This window comes from Bacillus rossius, chromosome 3 (assembly GCF_032445375.1).
Source record: "Bacillus rossius redtenbacheri isolate Brsri chromosome 3, Brsri_v3, whole genome shotgun sequence".
Taxonomy (NCBI): domain Eukaryota; kingdom Metazoa; phylum Arthropoda; class Insecta; order Phasmatodea; family Bacillidae; genus Bacillus; species Bacillus rossius.
Genome location: NC_086332.1, coordinates 94797848 through 94816101, shown reverse-complemented (window position 1 = coordinate 94816101; position 18254 = coordinate 94797848). Strand labels below are relative to the sequence as shown.

Here is an 18254-nt window from a genome sequence, read left to right as displayed (position 1 = left end):
TAACTGCAGTCGCCAAGGAACCTCTTTCGGCAGAAGATACTGCTCCGACCTGACGTCCCCTGAAACCACCCTACTAACTTTGTGCTGCACGACAGTGAGACCTGTTTCATCACAGTTGTAGAGATTATTTGGGGAATGTTTAATAACATCCATAAATGGCTCAAAGATGTCAAAAAATATCTTGACATTTTCTTGTGTGAACCCTCTTATTCTTCCCAGTGATGTTGCTTGGGGTTTTCTGAGGCTAAGTTGTGAATTTCTCTTCATGAATGAACGTAGCCATTTCCATCCCACTGCTTCTTCTCCCTTAGAAAAAATATGGCATTTACCATTATTTTCTGCCAGTTCAAAATACATTCGTTTAATGTCTTTAGCGTTAAGCCATAAAACCTAGCCTCCATTTCCAATGCGTACCTTACCAATGCCGCCTCTATTTCATCATCAAGTGCTGGCTTCCTTCCAAGTTTTGTAGCAACTAGTTTATTTACATCTTCCTCACGACTATTAACTTTGTCTTTCAATGTCAATTCAGGAACATCAAACAGTTTCGATGCTCGTGACAATCCCATTTCTTTTCCTCTAACTGCTAATATAGCATCTCTCATGTTTTCTTGTGACCACTGTTTGCGCTTTTTTGGCGCCATCTGTAAAGAAAAATGCCAAATATACAAAATTCTTTTGAAATAAACTCTTAAATGCATACGCATGACATCCCCCAAAACAAAACTGTAAGCTACACATCACAAATCATTCACTTAGATAGCATTACAGGCAGCGTGCTTGCATGCGTGTGCATGTGACAATTTTAAACTGTGTTTGCTTTAACCAATGTATCGCTTGCTATTTTCAAACTACGCAAAAGTAATTTCAATAGTTAGGTATTTTTCTACTTATGACATATTTTGTTTTATATACTATGTAAGTAACATGCCACATACAATAATGTATAATATCTGACTAGATAATAATGTAATGTAGGTTGCATTGTATTGTATTAAGCTGCTAGTCATAGAAAATTTAAGGTATTCCTAATATCGCACCATGCGATATTAGGACTACTTCAATGTGCGGTATTCGGCAAATGCAAGCAAAACAAAAGGCGGCCATTGTCACAAAAAAACGTAACTTCAGTTAAAATAACCACTCTTACTAGCAACACTTTGGTATTATGACACGCTATTTATACAGTCAAATTGTAAAAAACACATATCTTTGTTGTTGAAACAAATCGAAGAAGTGGCCCCTTACAAATATTTAGCTCACAGTAAAAAATTCATTCTCTCCTAGCACACGCAAATCTTTGTGAGGACGCTTATACTCTCCCACCAACACGATACTTTGCACGCAGCAACAAGTTGTGCTTATTGCCGCTAGGTTGCAGCACATACCGGCCGAGATACCATGGGGTGCGGAATTAGGAAGCGGTGCGGTATTAGGCACAGTTCCCCTACTATTATTATCTCGACATTTTCTTACCACAATATGGTTAATATATATAAATAAATATTTCTACTCCCGCCAAAAAAGCACCCTGCTCTTCTCTCATTGGCTGTTGTGCCATGCGTACGCGACCGAAATAAAATATATTCATTTCACTCCTATGCGCACGACCTCGTTCCCATGCCCACGACCAACTTTCTGCTATTGTGAATCGTTAGGTTAGGAAACATGGCGTTCATATCCTATGCACACGACCTACTGTTACTGTTACTGTTACAGTTATTTTTTCAATTGTGAATCCAGCATTATGAGCACATTCACGAGTATAATGTGTTTCGATGACCATGGAAAGCACAACACTCAAAGCACCATGATGACCGATCAAAGAACACTGTCTAGTACTTAGAGCATTTTTCATTGAAGTTAAGATTAATTGTCTGGCACAGATTCTGAAAATAGTTTGCATTTTGGGACACGACCACTCAAAGGATAAGTATAACGAAAGGATGGTTACAAATTTGGTTTAATGGTGCTAAAGAAATATTGTATAAGAATCGTACATTGTAGAAATCTTGTGTTGTGCTTATCCTTGTACAATAATATGATGAATTTCTTTTCGTAACATCATATTACAGAAATTCACTTAAGGCATGGGATTTGTACTATTTGTAAATAATCACAATTGTTTCTTCACTACTTCCTGTGTTCCTATTCACTTCGCAGAACTCGAAGTACACTATGCCCCCCCCCCCCAAGCAGGTATAACCTGGGAGGTGTTCAACTCTAATGAAGCTCACGAGGACTGCAAGATGTGTCGGCGGTGAGCAGGGGCTCCGGCTCGGGCCACGAGTGCACAGCTCTGGGCACGGCCCACGGCCCCCAGCAGGTAGAACCCGGGATGTGCCCGGCTCTCCTGCAGCTCACGAGGACTGCGAGGACTGCGGCGGGACAGATCTGGTCGTGTCGGCGGTCATCAGGGGCTCCGGGTCGGGCCACGAGTGCACCGCTCTGGGCACGGCCCACGGCCCCCAGCAGGTAGAACCCGGGATGTGCCCGGCTCTCCTGCAGCTCACGAGGACTGCGAGGACTGCGGCGGGACAGCTTTGGTCGTGTCGGCGGTCAGCAGGGGCTCCGCCTCGGGCTCCGAATTGGCCGCCCCGGGCGCGGCCCACGGCTGGAGCTCACTGCTGCCGAACACCAGGTACACCAAGGCCCCCAGCAGGTAGAATCCCGCGGTGATGTACAGCACTGTGTTCCACTCGTCCCGCAAGCCCTGGGAGCATTGTGCATTTCGATGCGTGTGGCAAAATATCCATATATACCACTAAGTATTATATATATTAATATATTGTTTCACACACATTACAGATTTTCACTAAGATAATTACTTTTGTTTCATTTCTGCTGTGCATCTGAAACATTCTCTGCTATAGATGTACATATATACATATATATACACTCATATATACATATATATGCACTCATATATATGTATATATGCTATAGGGTATAGGTATATGATATATATGTTATAGATATACATGATAAAATTGGTAATGATTCAAAAGTTAGTGCGGTAAACATAATTAAACATGTGCAACTAGCATTACAATAATAATATTATATAGCAGTCAATCAGAGCGATGAATTAATGGGTTTGGATTAAAGCTAGTCGGCTGAAACCTAGGCTGTACCAACATCACATTTGCTGTATTGGATGCTGCCATATCGTCATTCTATTATAACTACCATTTTTAATTTAATGATGATTAAATAAATGTTTAAAAAATATACAAAATAATCTTCCTTCTTTGAAAATCTTCTGTTAACCACATTAATAAATGCTATCGTTGATCCATCTGACATTTCACCCCACATAAGATTCCCAATTCATTTATTCAGTAGCTTCTACACTGTTAACTTACGACCTTCTAACAAATAATTTAAATTAATAAAAGATTATTTTTTTCCAGATAGGATGACTTTTTGTAAAAATCACATCAGATTCCCAATTATTAGTTGTGTGTTCTTTTACATTGCAAGCTGGGTAAACATGTCCCTGGAAGAATAAAGAGTGTGTTTTACTACATACATAACAAGGTTTTAATGGTGATGTTAGTAGGGGCAGTAAGCTGGTTCTGGACCAATGTAAACATTGCGAATTATGACATCATCATCACACAATCATTGTTATGTAAACATTGCGAATGCAATGTTGATGCCTTGGAATGACGTCAACATTACGCAACCATTGTTATGTAAACACTGCACCTGAACCCCTGGGGGCCGCCATCTTGTTTCATGGAGACCGCCATTGTTGTTGACATATGTCACCTTTGGTTACCAGAGCACGTCACCGTCGCTTGTTGTTGACATCCGCCACTGGGGGCCGCCATCTTGTCTTCATCTGCTGAAGACCGATATCTTAGTTCTACCTTTGGTTACCGGAGCGCGCCACCGTCGCTCCGAAGACAGAAGTTGTATACAATAAACCTTGGGCGTCGGATGATTCGATCCGTGGGACGCAACAACGTCGAGGTTAGGAAGCAGACACCTTACCAACCAGACAACAAGATCAGTTGGGAAGTGGAGAATTAAATAAGGAATATCTGCTTACATTCTCAAAAAGGCGCCATACTAACTATGTCTATCCCACCCCCACCACCAGTATGCTTAAAGCATATGCCGCTATGTTTAAAAACACCCCAACCCATGTATGCTTAAATAAAATGCCGCCATGTTTAAAATTTCGAAAAGTATGCTTAAAGCAAACCCCACCACCAGTATGCTTAAATAAAATACCGCCATGTTAAAAAATTTACAAAAGTATGCTTAAAACAAATGCCTCCATACTGCTATGTCTATCCCACCCAGAGTATGTTTAAAGCAAACACAGCCTGTATACAGAAAATGCTGATGTGATACCTCCTAGCGATGCCAGGGCGAATTCGGTGTTTGCATTTGACGATATAAACTGTGAGAAACAAGGAATAATACAGCAGTATTTTTCTATGGGTAGACACGCACATGTTGATTGTTTTTACCTAGGTCAAACTTATGGCAGAATACCTAAACATTTGCTTCGGGATAATGCGAATGTTATTGGGCTTTTCCGCATGGATTTGCTTAATTTGCGACATGCCTACGATGATCATCTAAGGATATGTGCTTCTTGTGTTGGAAAAATGAACATGGTTTTCTTGTTATTGTAAAGGATTATCCTATACTTAATGGCAGGTATCGTTGTGGTTTTTTATCATTTTATTGTAGCGAGTCATTGAAGGATGTCCTACAGCGTATCCAAGTTTGGAGGTGGTCCTGTGAAACATCAGCTTGACTCGTGTATATCTTGCGATCTTGATGGGAATTGCGATTTAGGCGGAAAACTTTTAAAGCGTGTGGGTATGCCTAAGGATGCTGGGGATGTTGCGAGTAAACATTATATTGACTCGGTCGCGGGTGTAATCACTCGCACGGTGACAGAGGAGCTGTTGTGTCGGTTTACGGTGCTCAATGCATTGTTAATCAATGTACGGGATATGCAGGTTGGTACTATCGTGATTTTACAGAATATGGATTTGATGGAACAGCGGTCTGTGGATTAAATCAATTCTCATCTGTTGGTACTGCCAACAAAGTTGGGTGATATGTAAGTTAATTTGTTGGAGAATAAACTCGATCTATTTGAGAATACGATTGTAGAAAAGGTAAAGGATGTTATGTTATAAACATTATCTTGGCGGAACTGATATTGAAACTTACCGCTAGTATCACTGACATGTCACAACAGGTTTCTCAATTTGCTCGTACTATTGGTTTTGTGAAGAATCGTGTTGATGAATTAATTTCTGCATCGACTGCGAGGACTGTTGCTAAGTGACCCACACCTCCGAGACCGTCTCCTAAAAATACATAGCTCTAGACATTTTATAGTTCTGTATATAAAAAGGCTTTACGCTGTATGGTTATCTTCAGTCATGTCTGCCGAGGAAAACACTTTAGATCACGTCATACGGAACATACGTGCCAAATATATTTTGACTAAGCGAGCACGAATGGAGAGGGATGCGATTAATAAGGAAATGTTCAAGTCATAATTCGCGTTTGGATAAGCTTGGCCAAGTCTCGTCACTCGTGCAGTCTATCCCGCAACATCATTTTGTCCAAAACAAGAGTCTTAAGAGGTGAAGCCAGATCCAGTAATGAGTAATGGTTATGATTCTGACACTAGTATACGTCGCGATGTTATGAGCGATTCATTAGGTGAAGTACAGAATTATTTACGGAGCTACAACCTTCGCTCGGGTGATGGGACCTATGGTCTCCATAAATGCAACAACCATTGTTTCTTAGGGGATACAGAAGTATTTTTTCACTATAATAATTTAATTCGCGTCAACGAAGAATTGATACAGCCTGCTCCTGGCTTATTCGAATTATTGTTCTGCCGAGTGTCGCACACCTACTCAGAGTCTGCCTTAAAACAATACGGACATTTACTAGATATTACAAATGCTTATTATAAAAGGAACGATACTACGACAAAACGTTATAAAAGCGAAACACATGCAAAGTTTGATATCATTAAAAGATTGTTTCCGAATATTGACTCACCTCAGTGAGGAAGTGGTTTGTTACAGAAAACATTGGATTTGCAACGCACAAAGCAATTTGTTTATTGGGACAACCCAAACCAGATTGTTGCTCGCCTCAGATTACTAATGGCCTCGCAAGCTGTTTGCCATAACGGACATAGCAATGAGGTGATATCTATTCTTGAAGAGTTTAAGGAAGCAGGATATATTGCGAAATGAGTGTCGCACAACGTGGGATTGCTAATGAACTGCATCACGGAGTTCGTAGAATTTTTCCTCGTAGACCTGTGTTGACCTATGGGCTTCGTGATTTATTACAGGTTGATTTGGTGGAGATGATTCCGTACAGCAGGATAAATAGCGGTTTAAAGTACATCCTAACTGCTATAGATGTTTATAGCAAACCTGCTTATGTTCCAGTTAAACGAAATACAGGAATATTAGTCACCGTGGCCATGAAAAGTATTTTAAAAGAGGCGGGATATTTTAAGAAAATTCTAAGCGAAGCTGGAGTGGAATTTTACAATAAACCTTTTCAAGCCTTAATGCAAAAGTATGCAATTAATCATTACTCTAGCTATAGCAAAGTCAAGGCATATGTTGTAGAACATTTTAATAGACATTAAAGGATATGCTTTACCATGAGTTCTCGGCACAAGGAAACTATAAGTGGCTTACACTTTTACCGAGATTACTTTCTGTCTACAATAATAGATTCAACTGCACTATAGGCATGGCTCTGAATGCTGTGAGGGATAACTCTTTGCTACAAACAGTTTACAGATATGTTAAGAAAATAGATCCTAGACGGTCAAAGGCTCGCATTGGTTCCTACGTATGTATATCAAAGCACAAGACGATGTTTGACATGGGATTCAAACCCAGGTGGTCACATGAGGTTTTCAGAGTAGTAAAAGTTACGCATAGTTTTCCATGTGTGTTTCATTTGAGTGATTTGGACGGTAATGAAATTAAAGGCGGCTTTTATGGTCCTGAGATTCAAGTAACTGCGTACCCTGACATTTAGTGAATAAAATTCACAAAAAGTGTGGCGAACGTTTCATAGTGTCGTGGAAGGGGTTTCCTGTGTCGGTAAAGACGTTGATTAATGCCGGTGATATTCAACAGTAGGATGTGTCTCGCCCATCGGAGGCGGTAGCCGGGGCTGGACTGGTGACAACAACAGCTTTCTCCATCATTCCCCTCGGGCAATGGTTCGGCCTTGCGCGCGCTGTGGTATAAACACTTTCACTGTCACCCAGCAGGTAAACACATTCCTGGTCGCCAGCGCACGAGCGGGGTTCCAGCTCCCCATACACAGCGTTTGTACAACATTTATTTAAGTTTATATTTATGCTTATTTTATTTGACACACACTGGTGGAGAGCCAATTACTACACGACGTTTGTACAATGCTTATTTATATTTATTTTACTTGAAGTAGTGGAAGAGAAATATTAATAGTATTTTGCCTTACTATGCTTAATACATTTCTATGCTTATTACTTCACACACTGGCAGAGAACCAGTGCTATTTGTTCTTGTGCTACCACTAAATCATATTTTACGTTACATGAGTGGGCTTCCAGCTCTCTTCCCTACACGGTGTTTGTACAACGCTTATTTTTAAATGGGAATTATAATTGCACCTTTTATGCGTGGAGTCCCAGCGGGCAACACCACGCTCTCCTCTGTAGCATTTAATATGGTGGTGTGAGTATGTGGCACTCCATTTAGTCATAGCTAGTATGGTGGCATTTGTTTTAAGCATACTCTGGATGGTGGGGGTTTATAAACATAGCTAGAATGACTGCATTTGTTTTACTCATACTTGGGGTGTGGAGGGGTTGGCTGCATTTGTTGTAAGCATACTGGTGTTGAGGGTGTTTTTAATCATAGTGACATATGCTTTAAGCATACTGGTGGTGGGGGTGGGATAGACATAGCTAGTATGGCACCTTTTTGAGAATGTAAGCAGATATTCCTTATTTAATTCTCCACTTCCCAACTGATCTTGTTGTCTGGTTGGTAAGGTGTCTGCTTCCTAACCTCGACGTTGTTGCCTCCCACAGATCGAATCCCCGCCGCCCAAGGTTTTTTGTATACAACTTCTGCCTTCGGAGCGACGGTGGTGCGCTCCGGTAACCAAAGGTAGAACTAATATGTCGGCCTCCAGCAGACGAAGACAAGATGGCGGCCCCCAGTGGCGGATGTCAACAACAAGTGATGGTGGCACGCTCTGGTAACCAAAGGTTGAACTAAGGTGACGTATGTCAACAACAATGGCGGCCTCCATGAAACAAGATGGCGGCCCCCAGGGGTTCTGGTGCAGTGTTTACATAACAATAGTTGTGTAATGTTTACATAACAATGGTTGCGTAATGTTGACGTCATTCCATGGCATCAACATTGCATTCGCAAAGTTTACATAAGAATGATTGCATAATGATGACATCATAATTCGCAATGTTTACATTGCGAAATAATGATGTCACATTTCGCAATGTTTACATTGGTCCAGAACCGGCTTACTGCCCCTACTGATGTTAATACACCAATATGATTCCTGTGTGTTTGTGTTTTAAGGTATGCTGTTAGAAAATTTCAACTAAATTTTACGAAAAACGCTGGTTATAAATTATCTACGGATCTCCTTAAATTTACAGTTATCTTCGTAAGTTTACGGGTGTTGAGTTCACTCACTTATAACATTAATCAACAATAATATTCTAATTGAAATATTATTATTGACAAACTTTTTGAGTCTACAGAAAAAAAAAAACTTTTTTTTATTCTTCCACATGTGTTTCAACTTGCTTACGACGTAACACGGAACTCTGAAATTGGAACCCGATGTAGTTTCTACGAAGGCAGAATTATCTGAGATTACGAAAACCTTTTAGTTTATTTGAGGTTAATTTTTTTTCGGTTTAAAGCATGTAAATTAATTTTGTAACGGAGTAGGTGAACTCAGTATCCATAAATATGCAGATTGGTGTTGAAAGAGATGGCCGGTAAGGCGAGGGATACCTGCCGGGTGAGGGCGCCGACGACGCCGGGCGCCAGCAGCCCGGTGGCGGCGCCCACGGCGTTGGTCCAGCCGCTGAGCAGGCCGGCGTGCGCCGGCGCCAGGTCCAGCAGGCTGCCGAGGAAGCCCGCAGTGTAGGACAGCTCTGCGGCGGTCTGGCTGGCCGCCACCAGCAGCACAGCCGTCACCTTGTAGGCGGAGGGCAGCGCGACGAGCCCCAGCATGCAGGCGCCCGCGCCCACCGCGCCTGCCGCCACAGCCACAGTCCTCGCCCCCTGCTCGCTACCAAGTTGCCGACATAGAACAATACACTCTTTCAGAAGCTCATGTGGAGACACAGAAATGGAACTTTCGGTGACTAATAATCGAATTTATTGGCTACTAACAATACAGTATGTCCATAATTTGTTTTTTCCCCAGTTATAAAGTTTAATAGTATCAACTGTTAGCGTTGTAGTGTGTTGGTTCAAGGTTACGAGTAACTCAAAAATGTTTTTAGATAAGTAAGTCCATGCACGAGTAGTAGTACGGCTTCGTTGTTTTCTCACTGGTAGCACCACCTATGCAAAATTGTGACTCCTGAGCGTAATTAGTTAAGAGGGTGAACCTGTGAATTTTATTTGGCAACAGGATGGTGGCGCCCCCCTCCCCCAAATGGAATCTCTTTGTACGAGAGTGGTTAAACGCCGAAGAAGATTTATTTTTAAAACACAATCATTTATTTCCGCAATTACATATATTTGTACTAATGTTTCTTCTTGGAAGTGTTTCTTAGCCACAGAACTTACTGAAAGAAAAAAGATTCGTCAAATTCCGATCAGTAATTTTGGTTAATGAGGTTGTTTTGATTTTTCTAATGGTAAAGTTATGTATCTGAAGGAAAATAAATGAAAGGTAAGAAATTGAGCATAATAGACGTACAATAATAGTTGAGAGGTGTGTTTTATTTTTTGTTTTTCAATTTCAAGTGCTAAGATGTGTGGAAAATAAGTATTTCGGTTTTTCTAATTAAAAAAAGTTACATATTTGGAGCAAATAAAGTTGTAGGTAAAAAACTGAACATACATAACAAGCATAAATAGTTATATAGATTTTTATTTTTGAAAATTCATCCATGAAGGGTTAAATAAGTGGTAAGTTGGCATTTGTGGCAAATAACTATATTCTGAATCTAATAAAACAGGTTTTTATAAACTCAGGAATATGCATAAAGATTAACGAAGTGTGTAACTTAAAAACAAAAAAGTTGACAGCCGTGGGTGTGAAAGAGGTTTAAAGTTTGGTTTAAAAAATATATATATCCGATCAAATGGAAATTAAGATTACGGGAAAGAGAATTTAACATATCATGATATACCAAAAATTTTTTACTCTGTTTCTTAAATTAAAACTCTAACGGGATTGAAATAATGAATGTTTGTTTTGAATATAAAAAAAAATTGTAACTCCGAATAATAAACTAAAGCAGGAGCTGAAAATGTATAGGGATTTTTTTTTGTATTTAACAATTCGACCACTAAAAGGTTGAAAATGGGGTAGGTTTAGTTTTAAAATATGTCACTGAATCATCTTAATTGGGAAGAAAGGAACTGGGCATGTATACAACACATAAAATCATAGCTTTTTTGCAAAATTAATTTTGAATGTCCATTCGAAACTACTTTAGTGGGGTGTTGGTATGTTTTATAAAAGATTAAAATTTACCTATTGGAATAAATGTAAGCAGCATATAATATAAATTTTATTTGTATTGGAAATACATTAAAATTTAAAATAAATATTTTTTAAATTTCATTCCTAAGGTAATAAAAAAGAAATAGTTTGGTATTATAAGGGTGACCAAATTCACTTAACCACTTAACAGGTAGGTTGTGAATTCTAAATTGTATGTCTTTTTAAAAGTTAATTGAAAGTTAAAATGGGGAAATTTTATCTTGCTATGGCAACCCGTACAGCCAAATTCAATGAAAAGGGAAGTGCTTAAGTAAGTCTATTTTGTAATGAAAATAGAGAAGTATTTAATTTACTATATTTTCATATGCTCTTTAATGGAGTGGAACTGTTATAAGAATTTGGTAAATATGATCTACATTAAATTAATAGGTCTCAATAAAACCATTTTAAAAATCTCAATCCTGAATGGTTTTGTGATTAATAAAATCTTATATCGTTCTGAAATTCTAAGTTTTCATCTAAAGTCTTACATAAGGATGTTTGAAATTGATCACATTCTTTACTTGCAGTGATACCATATAATTACTATCATAAAATTTGTAGATGAGAAGCCACTGGTGATAAGCTAGTTATGAATATTTCCTGACCTGTGCAACATAACATAAAATTCAATGCCGTAGTCCCTGAAGTTTACTCTTATTAGGGACTAGCTAATGTCTGGCATAGATTGAAATTTCACATTCAATTTTTTTTGTAATTTGTTTGAAGCATCTATCCATCTCTCCATCTCTCTCCAATTCTCTATCTTTATATGTATATCTCTATATATGTCTATTTCTCTATATCTTTCTATTACTCTTTTATATTTAATTTATTTCAATTCTGTCGTGCGTGCGCACTCATACACCGAAAACACACGAACTGCCACTAAACTATATGAAATACACACATGTTTTGAACCAATTTGCAGGACTCCTATTGTATGTTATCTCATGTAGACAGTAACCTTCCTCGTGTTTCAAAGGTAAAGTGTGCAAAATTCCGTAGAGATCGGATAAACGATACGTTAACAGTGAAATGATGAAATATCATCACGATTAATTAAATTCTGCTTTAAGGTGACCGTAAACTCCCTTGTGTTTCAAAGGTCTAGTGTGTTTTATCGCAATCGAATGATCTAGGAACGAACAAGGAACAGACAAACACACGCTATTGTAATGCCAGAGATGTGAAACAATGGACAATCTCACCGATGGTATGGTTCAGCTTCCTGACGACCGTGAGCCCCAGGCCGGTCGCGCGCACGCAGCGAGCGAAGCTGGTAGCCACGATCAGGCGCATGACCATCAGCCCCGCGTAGGGCAGCGCCGAGAACAGCCCGTTCTGCGCACACGTCACGCCATAGAACAGCAGACACACAAGACTGACTCCCAACATGGCATCAGGTTCACTCCGGGACGGGATACTCTCGCGCACTTGCTCTGTGCTTATGCTAAAGTAAATAAGCTGGACTTGACTGCAAAACTCGTGACCGCGTTTCTTGTTCACGAGACGTTTCGTGAAAATTTTATAAATTAAAACTTTACCTGTTTACCATGTGGAATCATCATCTTGTGACATCCCATGTCATAGATAAGCTATTGCTATGTGCTTTTTAAGACAGTACCCTTCAATAAAACTAGGATTCCTTCCAAAACAGCTTCAAACTCAGGGGTACCAACCGAGATCTTAGCAAGAAGAGAAATACAACCGGAAGACTCGCCTGCTTGTCGATTGGACTACAGTGAAGAACCTTCTAGAACTTTCTGTAACCGTCTCAGACTTTCTATTTCATCCTAGATTGTTTGAGAGGAAATATGAGGGAGAGAGGAATATAAGGTATACATATATGGGGTTTTAGGCAGTTCAGTATGGAGCAGGAAGGACTATCAAGACGATGCCAACATAAATCAATGACATCAGAGAAAGGAGCACGAGAGTATGGAGGTTATTGGAGAGCCAAGTATAATTTTTGTGTTCATTATTTTCTTAAATGGCCAGTAATTTTCGTTAGTTGGATAAGTTTGCTTTTGTACGAGGTTACTTGTAAATTTCTCTAATGTTTCTGATACCTTTTTCCTTGGTCTTTTGTGTGAAATGAACCTGGTAAAGTTAAGTACCGTATATGTTATTTTTTGGTGCTTATAATTCTCTGAACTAGTTTGTATTTTCTGCACCTTTTGTGCCGTTTACTCGGTGGCCATATTTGTTTCAGAGCAGTTAAGAAATTAACTCTCTGAAGCCTTGAAATTATTTGTAATTATATGTCGTGTTAGTTTTTCAGAGGTTTAAATCCTTATCTTTCAAAAAATTTATTATAAAGTAACTTGAGATATATTTTTAACAGATAAGAATGGTTTTGATATAAATATGGGTGATTAGAAACAAAATACATAACTTAAATTGAAATTGAAAAAAAAAGTAAAGAGATTTGATTGAATTTTACTTATTTTTTTTTGGGATGCTTATCATATATTATAATTTTTAATGAGATAAATTTCCTTGTTTTGTCTTGTTAATGTTCTGCTACCTTATAAAGTTTTCAGCATTTAGGTTATTTCGCATGATTTTCATTTAATATGCAGGTTAATTCCCATCTAGCAAAGAAAGTTTTTACCTTGTGAGTTGGGTAAAAGCGTTAGTAGTACTTGCAGTGAGTGTTTGGGACCAGATGGGACCGGCTTATAACTGTTAAACCTTCTCAATACAATTCATCAATTAATCAGTTCCTAAAATTGAAGAAAAAAAATGCTACCTATTGCACAAGTTTTCACAGGGTGTGTTTGCAGAAATATTTTTATTTATGTATATATTTTTTACTTTTAAAATGTCTAAATAATGGTCCTGTTTTTTTTATTATCATCATCTTTGATGGTTTTGATCTTTGATTTACTTGTTTCATTTAAACAAACTGAAGTCCCCTGCGTCGCCTTGGATTTGCACTGAGTGAGGAGGCTTGGTGCGGTAATTTTATTCCAGATTTCAGGTTGACAGTGATATCTTTTCCTTTTTGTTCAAGGTCAGTTGTACAAAATCTTTTAAGATCGAATAAAACTGTAGATTTTATTTGTAATTAAAACCAAGAACCAAACTAAAATATAGAAATTAAGGAATTCCAGCTATACATTGTGGTATATATTTTAGAATTTGAGTGTCTTCTTTATTAACCTAGAAGAAATTTCAATATAAAGTGATGTACAAATAAGGCTTTAGACGGTTGTTTGAGTTTAGGAGTTTCAACAGCCCAGTTTTTTTGTTAATATTAGCATATTGAATGTGAACTAGATAAAATATTCGATTTATTGCATGTAATAGAAAAAAAACTATCAAACACATTCTGAATTTAAGCTTGTACGAACACACTGATGAGATTTTATGACTTTCACAATGCGGCAACTGAGCACGCCAATTCTGTAATTAATAGTTAAAATAATATTGCGAGAAATGAATGAATATTAAAAAGGGTAGCAGTGGGTATCGAACCCGAGCCAGCAGATTGCCAGACAGTGCGCTTGAACTCCGAGCCACGCCGCTGACGTGAACACAGTTAAACAATATCCCTTAAATTATAGCTTAAAACATTTAAAGAGCTTTTTCTCGCTTCCTAAGGCGAGATAATTCAGGACGTTGAAAGAGGCATCCACCAGCTTCAACTCACACAGTTTAAGCCAAATCGGTGACCCCCAACTCAGACCCTCCACTTGGAAGTAAATTGGTAAAGAGCATTCTTAACATTATGTCCAGAGTGAAATTTTTTTACAAACAGTATACAACACTATTTACCACCAGTAAAATAACAAAAAAATTCCAATAAAGTATTTGAACGTGTCAAAGTTGAATAAAGCAATGACTATTGTAAGCGAATAAGTATGGACAGTTGTAAAATGCTGTGATAATGAGGGAGACTCCGGGATAGCCGTGACGCTTGCTGCGGTGCTGGACGGACCTGCCTCACGTCGAACTCGAGCACCTCGTTCAGGAAGATGGGCAGGTTTGTGGCCACCGTGTTGAAGCCCCAGTTGTAGCAGAAGTTGGCCACGTGGTTGGCGTTCACGGGCCCCGACAGCAGCATGGCCCGCAGCGGCACCTTCTTCTGCTGGAACACCGCCATGGACCGGCCGGCCCGTGAGCTACCGTGTCCGCTTCCCCGGCTCAGCGCTCGCCTGCCGAGTCACTCGAAGCGGACAAACCCTCCTGGACAGAGCAGCAGCTGTGCTTCTGGAACTGTGGACTGGCGCGCAGTATTCTCCACAGAAAAAGGAGTGCGACTATTAGGGTGGAAACTGAAACCTTGTTTTGGGCGACATGCGATGCTAACTGTTGGTTGGGCCCACATACTAGTGAAAAAATCTTGGAAAGGAGGTGTCATAGCCTTATACTATTTTAACTACTTGATGACCAATTGCTAAGTAACAGCGATTTAAACTGTGCGATAAACATTTAATAATCTTTTGTAATAAAACATGGCGTGTTCTTATAAATTAGTAGGGTATGAAACATTTTGAGTATGCCACACCAAAAAAATATTTGGTTAAAAATTAAGTAAATTAAATTTTATTGTTTTTTTTTGCCTGATAATAGTTTATGCATTACTTTTCACAATCAATATAACTACGTATGTAAGTAATATATTATGAATGCTACTATCTAGCGTATGGTCTCAAAACTACTTCAAACATGTGGGTCTCAAGAGTTACTCTCCCATGGTCTTCTTGTCGTGTGTAGGGAAAGTATGAGATCTGAGCAGTAACAATCACATCATACAGTGAAGAAATGAAAATAATGGTGTAAATCAAATCCCGCGAGTGCTATAAAGAATATATACTGGATGTCTTATGCCTAAAAATTATTCTGAAAACACATTTGTTCTATTCTCACTCGTTAAAAAATACAGTTTTAAACAAAATCCAGAAACAGAACTCCTCATCCACCCTCAGTGTATTCTTAAATGCCTTTTGTTAACAGACACCACTCGGATATCATAAACAGTTTTAAAGCGCATAGTTTTTTTCTAAACCTCTTCACACCGTAGGCGGGGTCCTTAATGTAATCACGGTTGTTTAGGATAGGTAGGCTCCATAAAAATACTTTACTGTTTTTTTTCCGGGCTACAGTGAAAAAAAAATACAATTCTTGAATAAATATAATATGTATATATATAATTTTTTACGATAAGCACTTACTCTAGGAAATTACCAAATTAAAATTTGCTCTCTTTCTCGCTAAAAACTTGCCATTACGGTGTTTTTATTAGTAATTAGAGTCTCGATAGGCATTTGAAGTACGATATTGCAAAATAATACTGTTAGCATTTAATTATTAATAAAAAATTAAACACCATTAAAAAAATTAAGAGAGAACATGATTCAAGAATAAACATATTAGCTCAAGCGAAATCTTCTGTGCGCGAGTAAGCAAGCTCTTTGTGATAGACACTCGCTGATCGAGTGACTACACGCTCACACACATTCCCGGGATGTTCCTCGGCGAGTAGCTAGTAATCTCGCCCAATATTATTGATGCTTTAACGAAATAATCTAGAAAGCTTACCATTCTTCATTTTATATGCAAAACTGGAAAGTGCGTTTAACTTTTATTTATTTATTACATTATTTAGATTTATTTGTATGGAAACTTTAACACAAACATGTTTCATCTTGTCATGAACAAGGGCAAAAAATAAAAAAATAAAAAAAATTCAATCTTAAAATACAGTAATCCAGCTGGAAAAAGCCTATATTCAAGGATAAGATTCTTTAGTCAAGAATCAAGACTATAGCTGAGAGAAGATAGTTACCAATTAGGAACTGCTTCGTTTGCATGTCCTAAGAGCCCGTCTACAATAGTCCGAACCTGTGCGTGGTCCGTGTCCTTATCCGAATGTGAGTGACGTCACATTGTCTCACCGAAAACTGCCCTGTCTACAATTGCGATGTCCGATGTCCTAATGTATTGATTTCTAAAGTTGTTACCAGGGCGCAGTAAATGTGCCAAACCAAAATGTTTTTGTTTATTGTTTTGATACTTTGTAGTTTGAGATTGAACTTACGAAAGTTGTGGGAGTTCAATATTATATATTTATTCAGTAAGGCAAATTGGCAAATGTCACAGCAATCGGACAGCACTAATTAAAATGTCGTCTTGCTCTTCTTGACTTACAACACCTTCCATTTCCTTCAATAACAAAAACAAACACCATGTTTTCAAACGGGAACCGAAAATTCAAATATCGTGAGTGTTCAGTTCTTTTTCTGTGTCCGAAGTACACAGGTTGGGACAAAAAGTTCGAATTGACGAATGTCTTCGGACCAGGTAGGTCTGCAGGACAAGCACACGAAAACGGGAAATTTTATTTTAATGTCCTTTTTATTGCACAACCCAGGTGCATCAAGGAAACGCATCAGCAAAACTGGGACACCAATCTTCAGCTACATTTCGTGGGAAGGCAGTTAACCCCTAGGCAAGATGTAACAGACGCATCAAACGATAGTGCGTTACAAAATCCAGACACTGCCATCTATTGAAGAAGTTCTAAACTAAATTGCAATTAGCGCCTTAGTTCCCTAGCACCGCAAGCTTTACTAAACGGATATCTTATGCCAACGAGAAGGATAGGAAGTTGTCAGACCTTACTTTGACAGTGTGGTGAACATATGTAAAGAAATGACAAAGTCACTGTTAGCGTGTCTATGACCTACCTATTATTATTATCTATTATAAATATGTATTTACCAATTTTTCACTCCTTAGGAATGGACATTTATTATCTTATGTAATATATGTCTCTCTCCAGCCCATAAAACAGCTAATTAAAAAAAAAATCATGTCGATGCCTTGGTCCGCTGCTGCATGAAAGAGAGAGACACACACACACGCACGCGCGCGCGCGCGCAAACACGCACAAACACGCAGAGAACTAAAGGAGCACACTGAAACAGACTGTAAAGTCGTCTACGGTGGTATATTTTTCTGTCTCACCATCCCCATAAAACGAATGAAAGGTTTTATTAGGTTTGAAATTTGATTTAAGTTGAATGTACGCAATTAATATTTTAAGCTGTAGAAATACTTGGAAAGCATTCTTTCATTTTTTTAAATTTTAATTTTGTTTCTAGATTAGAAAAGAAGAATGGAGACAGATAAGCGTGTAGTTCCCAATTTGACCAAACGTAGCGTGGCCATCATGCCCGAAGAAACGCGTTGACTGGCCCGTGAAGCAGCATGGAAACTGTTGCTTATCTTGGCTATACTAGCACACATTATCCGCAGCCACCTGGAAGTCTCATCAACCACGCCATAACTAAACATTTACTAAGTTTGATAAAAAAAAAAAAGCAAATACGTGGTCGGCGACATCTACTCTCAGACGGATCTTGAAAATTTGCAAGGAAAATTGATTAAAGCAAAAAGAAGTGCACCAGTTAAGAAGCGGTATAAGCATTGTAATAAAAAAACTCATTTTCAAGGTGATTTTTACT

The 18254-nt window shown here is 38.6% G+C and overlaps 1 protein-coding gene across 1 annotated transcript in view; it reads right to left on the bottom strand.

Moving 5' to 3' along the window:
• Positions 1–1945: 1945 nt before the first annotated feature.
• Positions 1946–18254, bottom strand: part of LOC134531039 (sialin-like) — an 89659-nt gene continuing 73350 nt past the window's right edge. Inside the window, exons 7-10 of the mRNA XM_063366531.1 lie at positions 14723–14869; positions 11988–12120; positions 9066–9310; positions 1946–2713 (exon numbers count right to left, since the gene is read on the bottom strand). Of these exons, the coding sequence (XP_063222601.1) occupies positions 2510–2713; positions 9066–9310; positions 11988–12120; positions 14723–14869 (729 nt within the window). The 3' untranslated portion in view covers positions 1946–2509. The remainder of the gene's footprint in view (positions 2714–9065; positions 9311–11987; positions 12121–14722; positions 14870–18254) is intronic.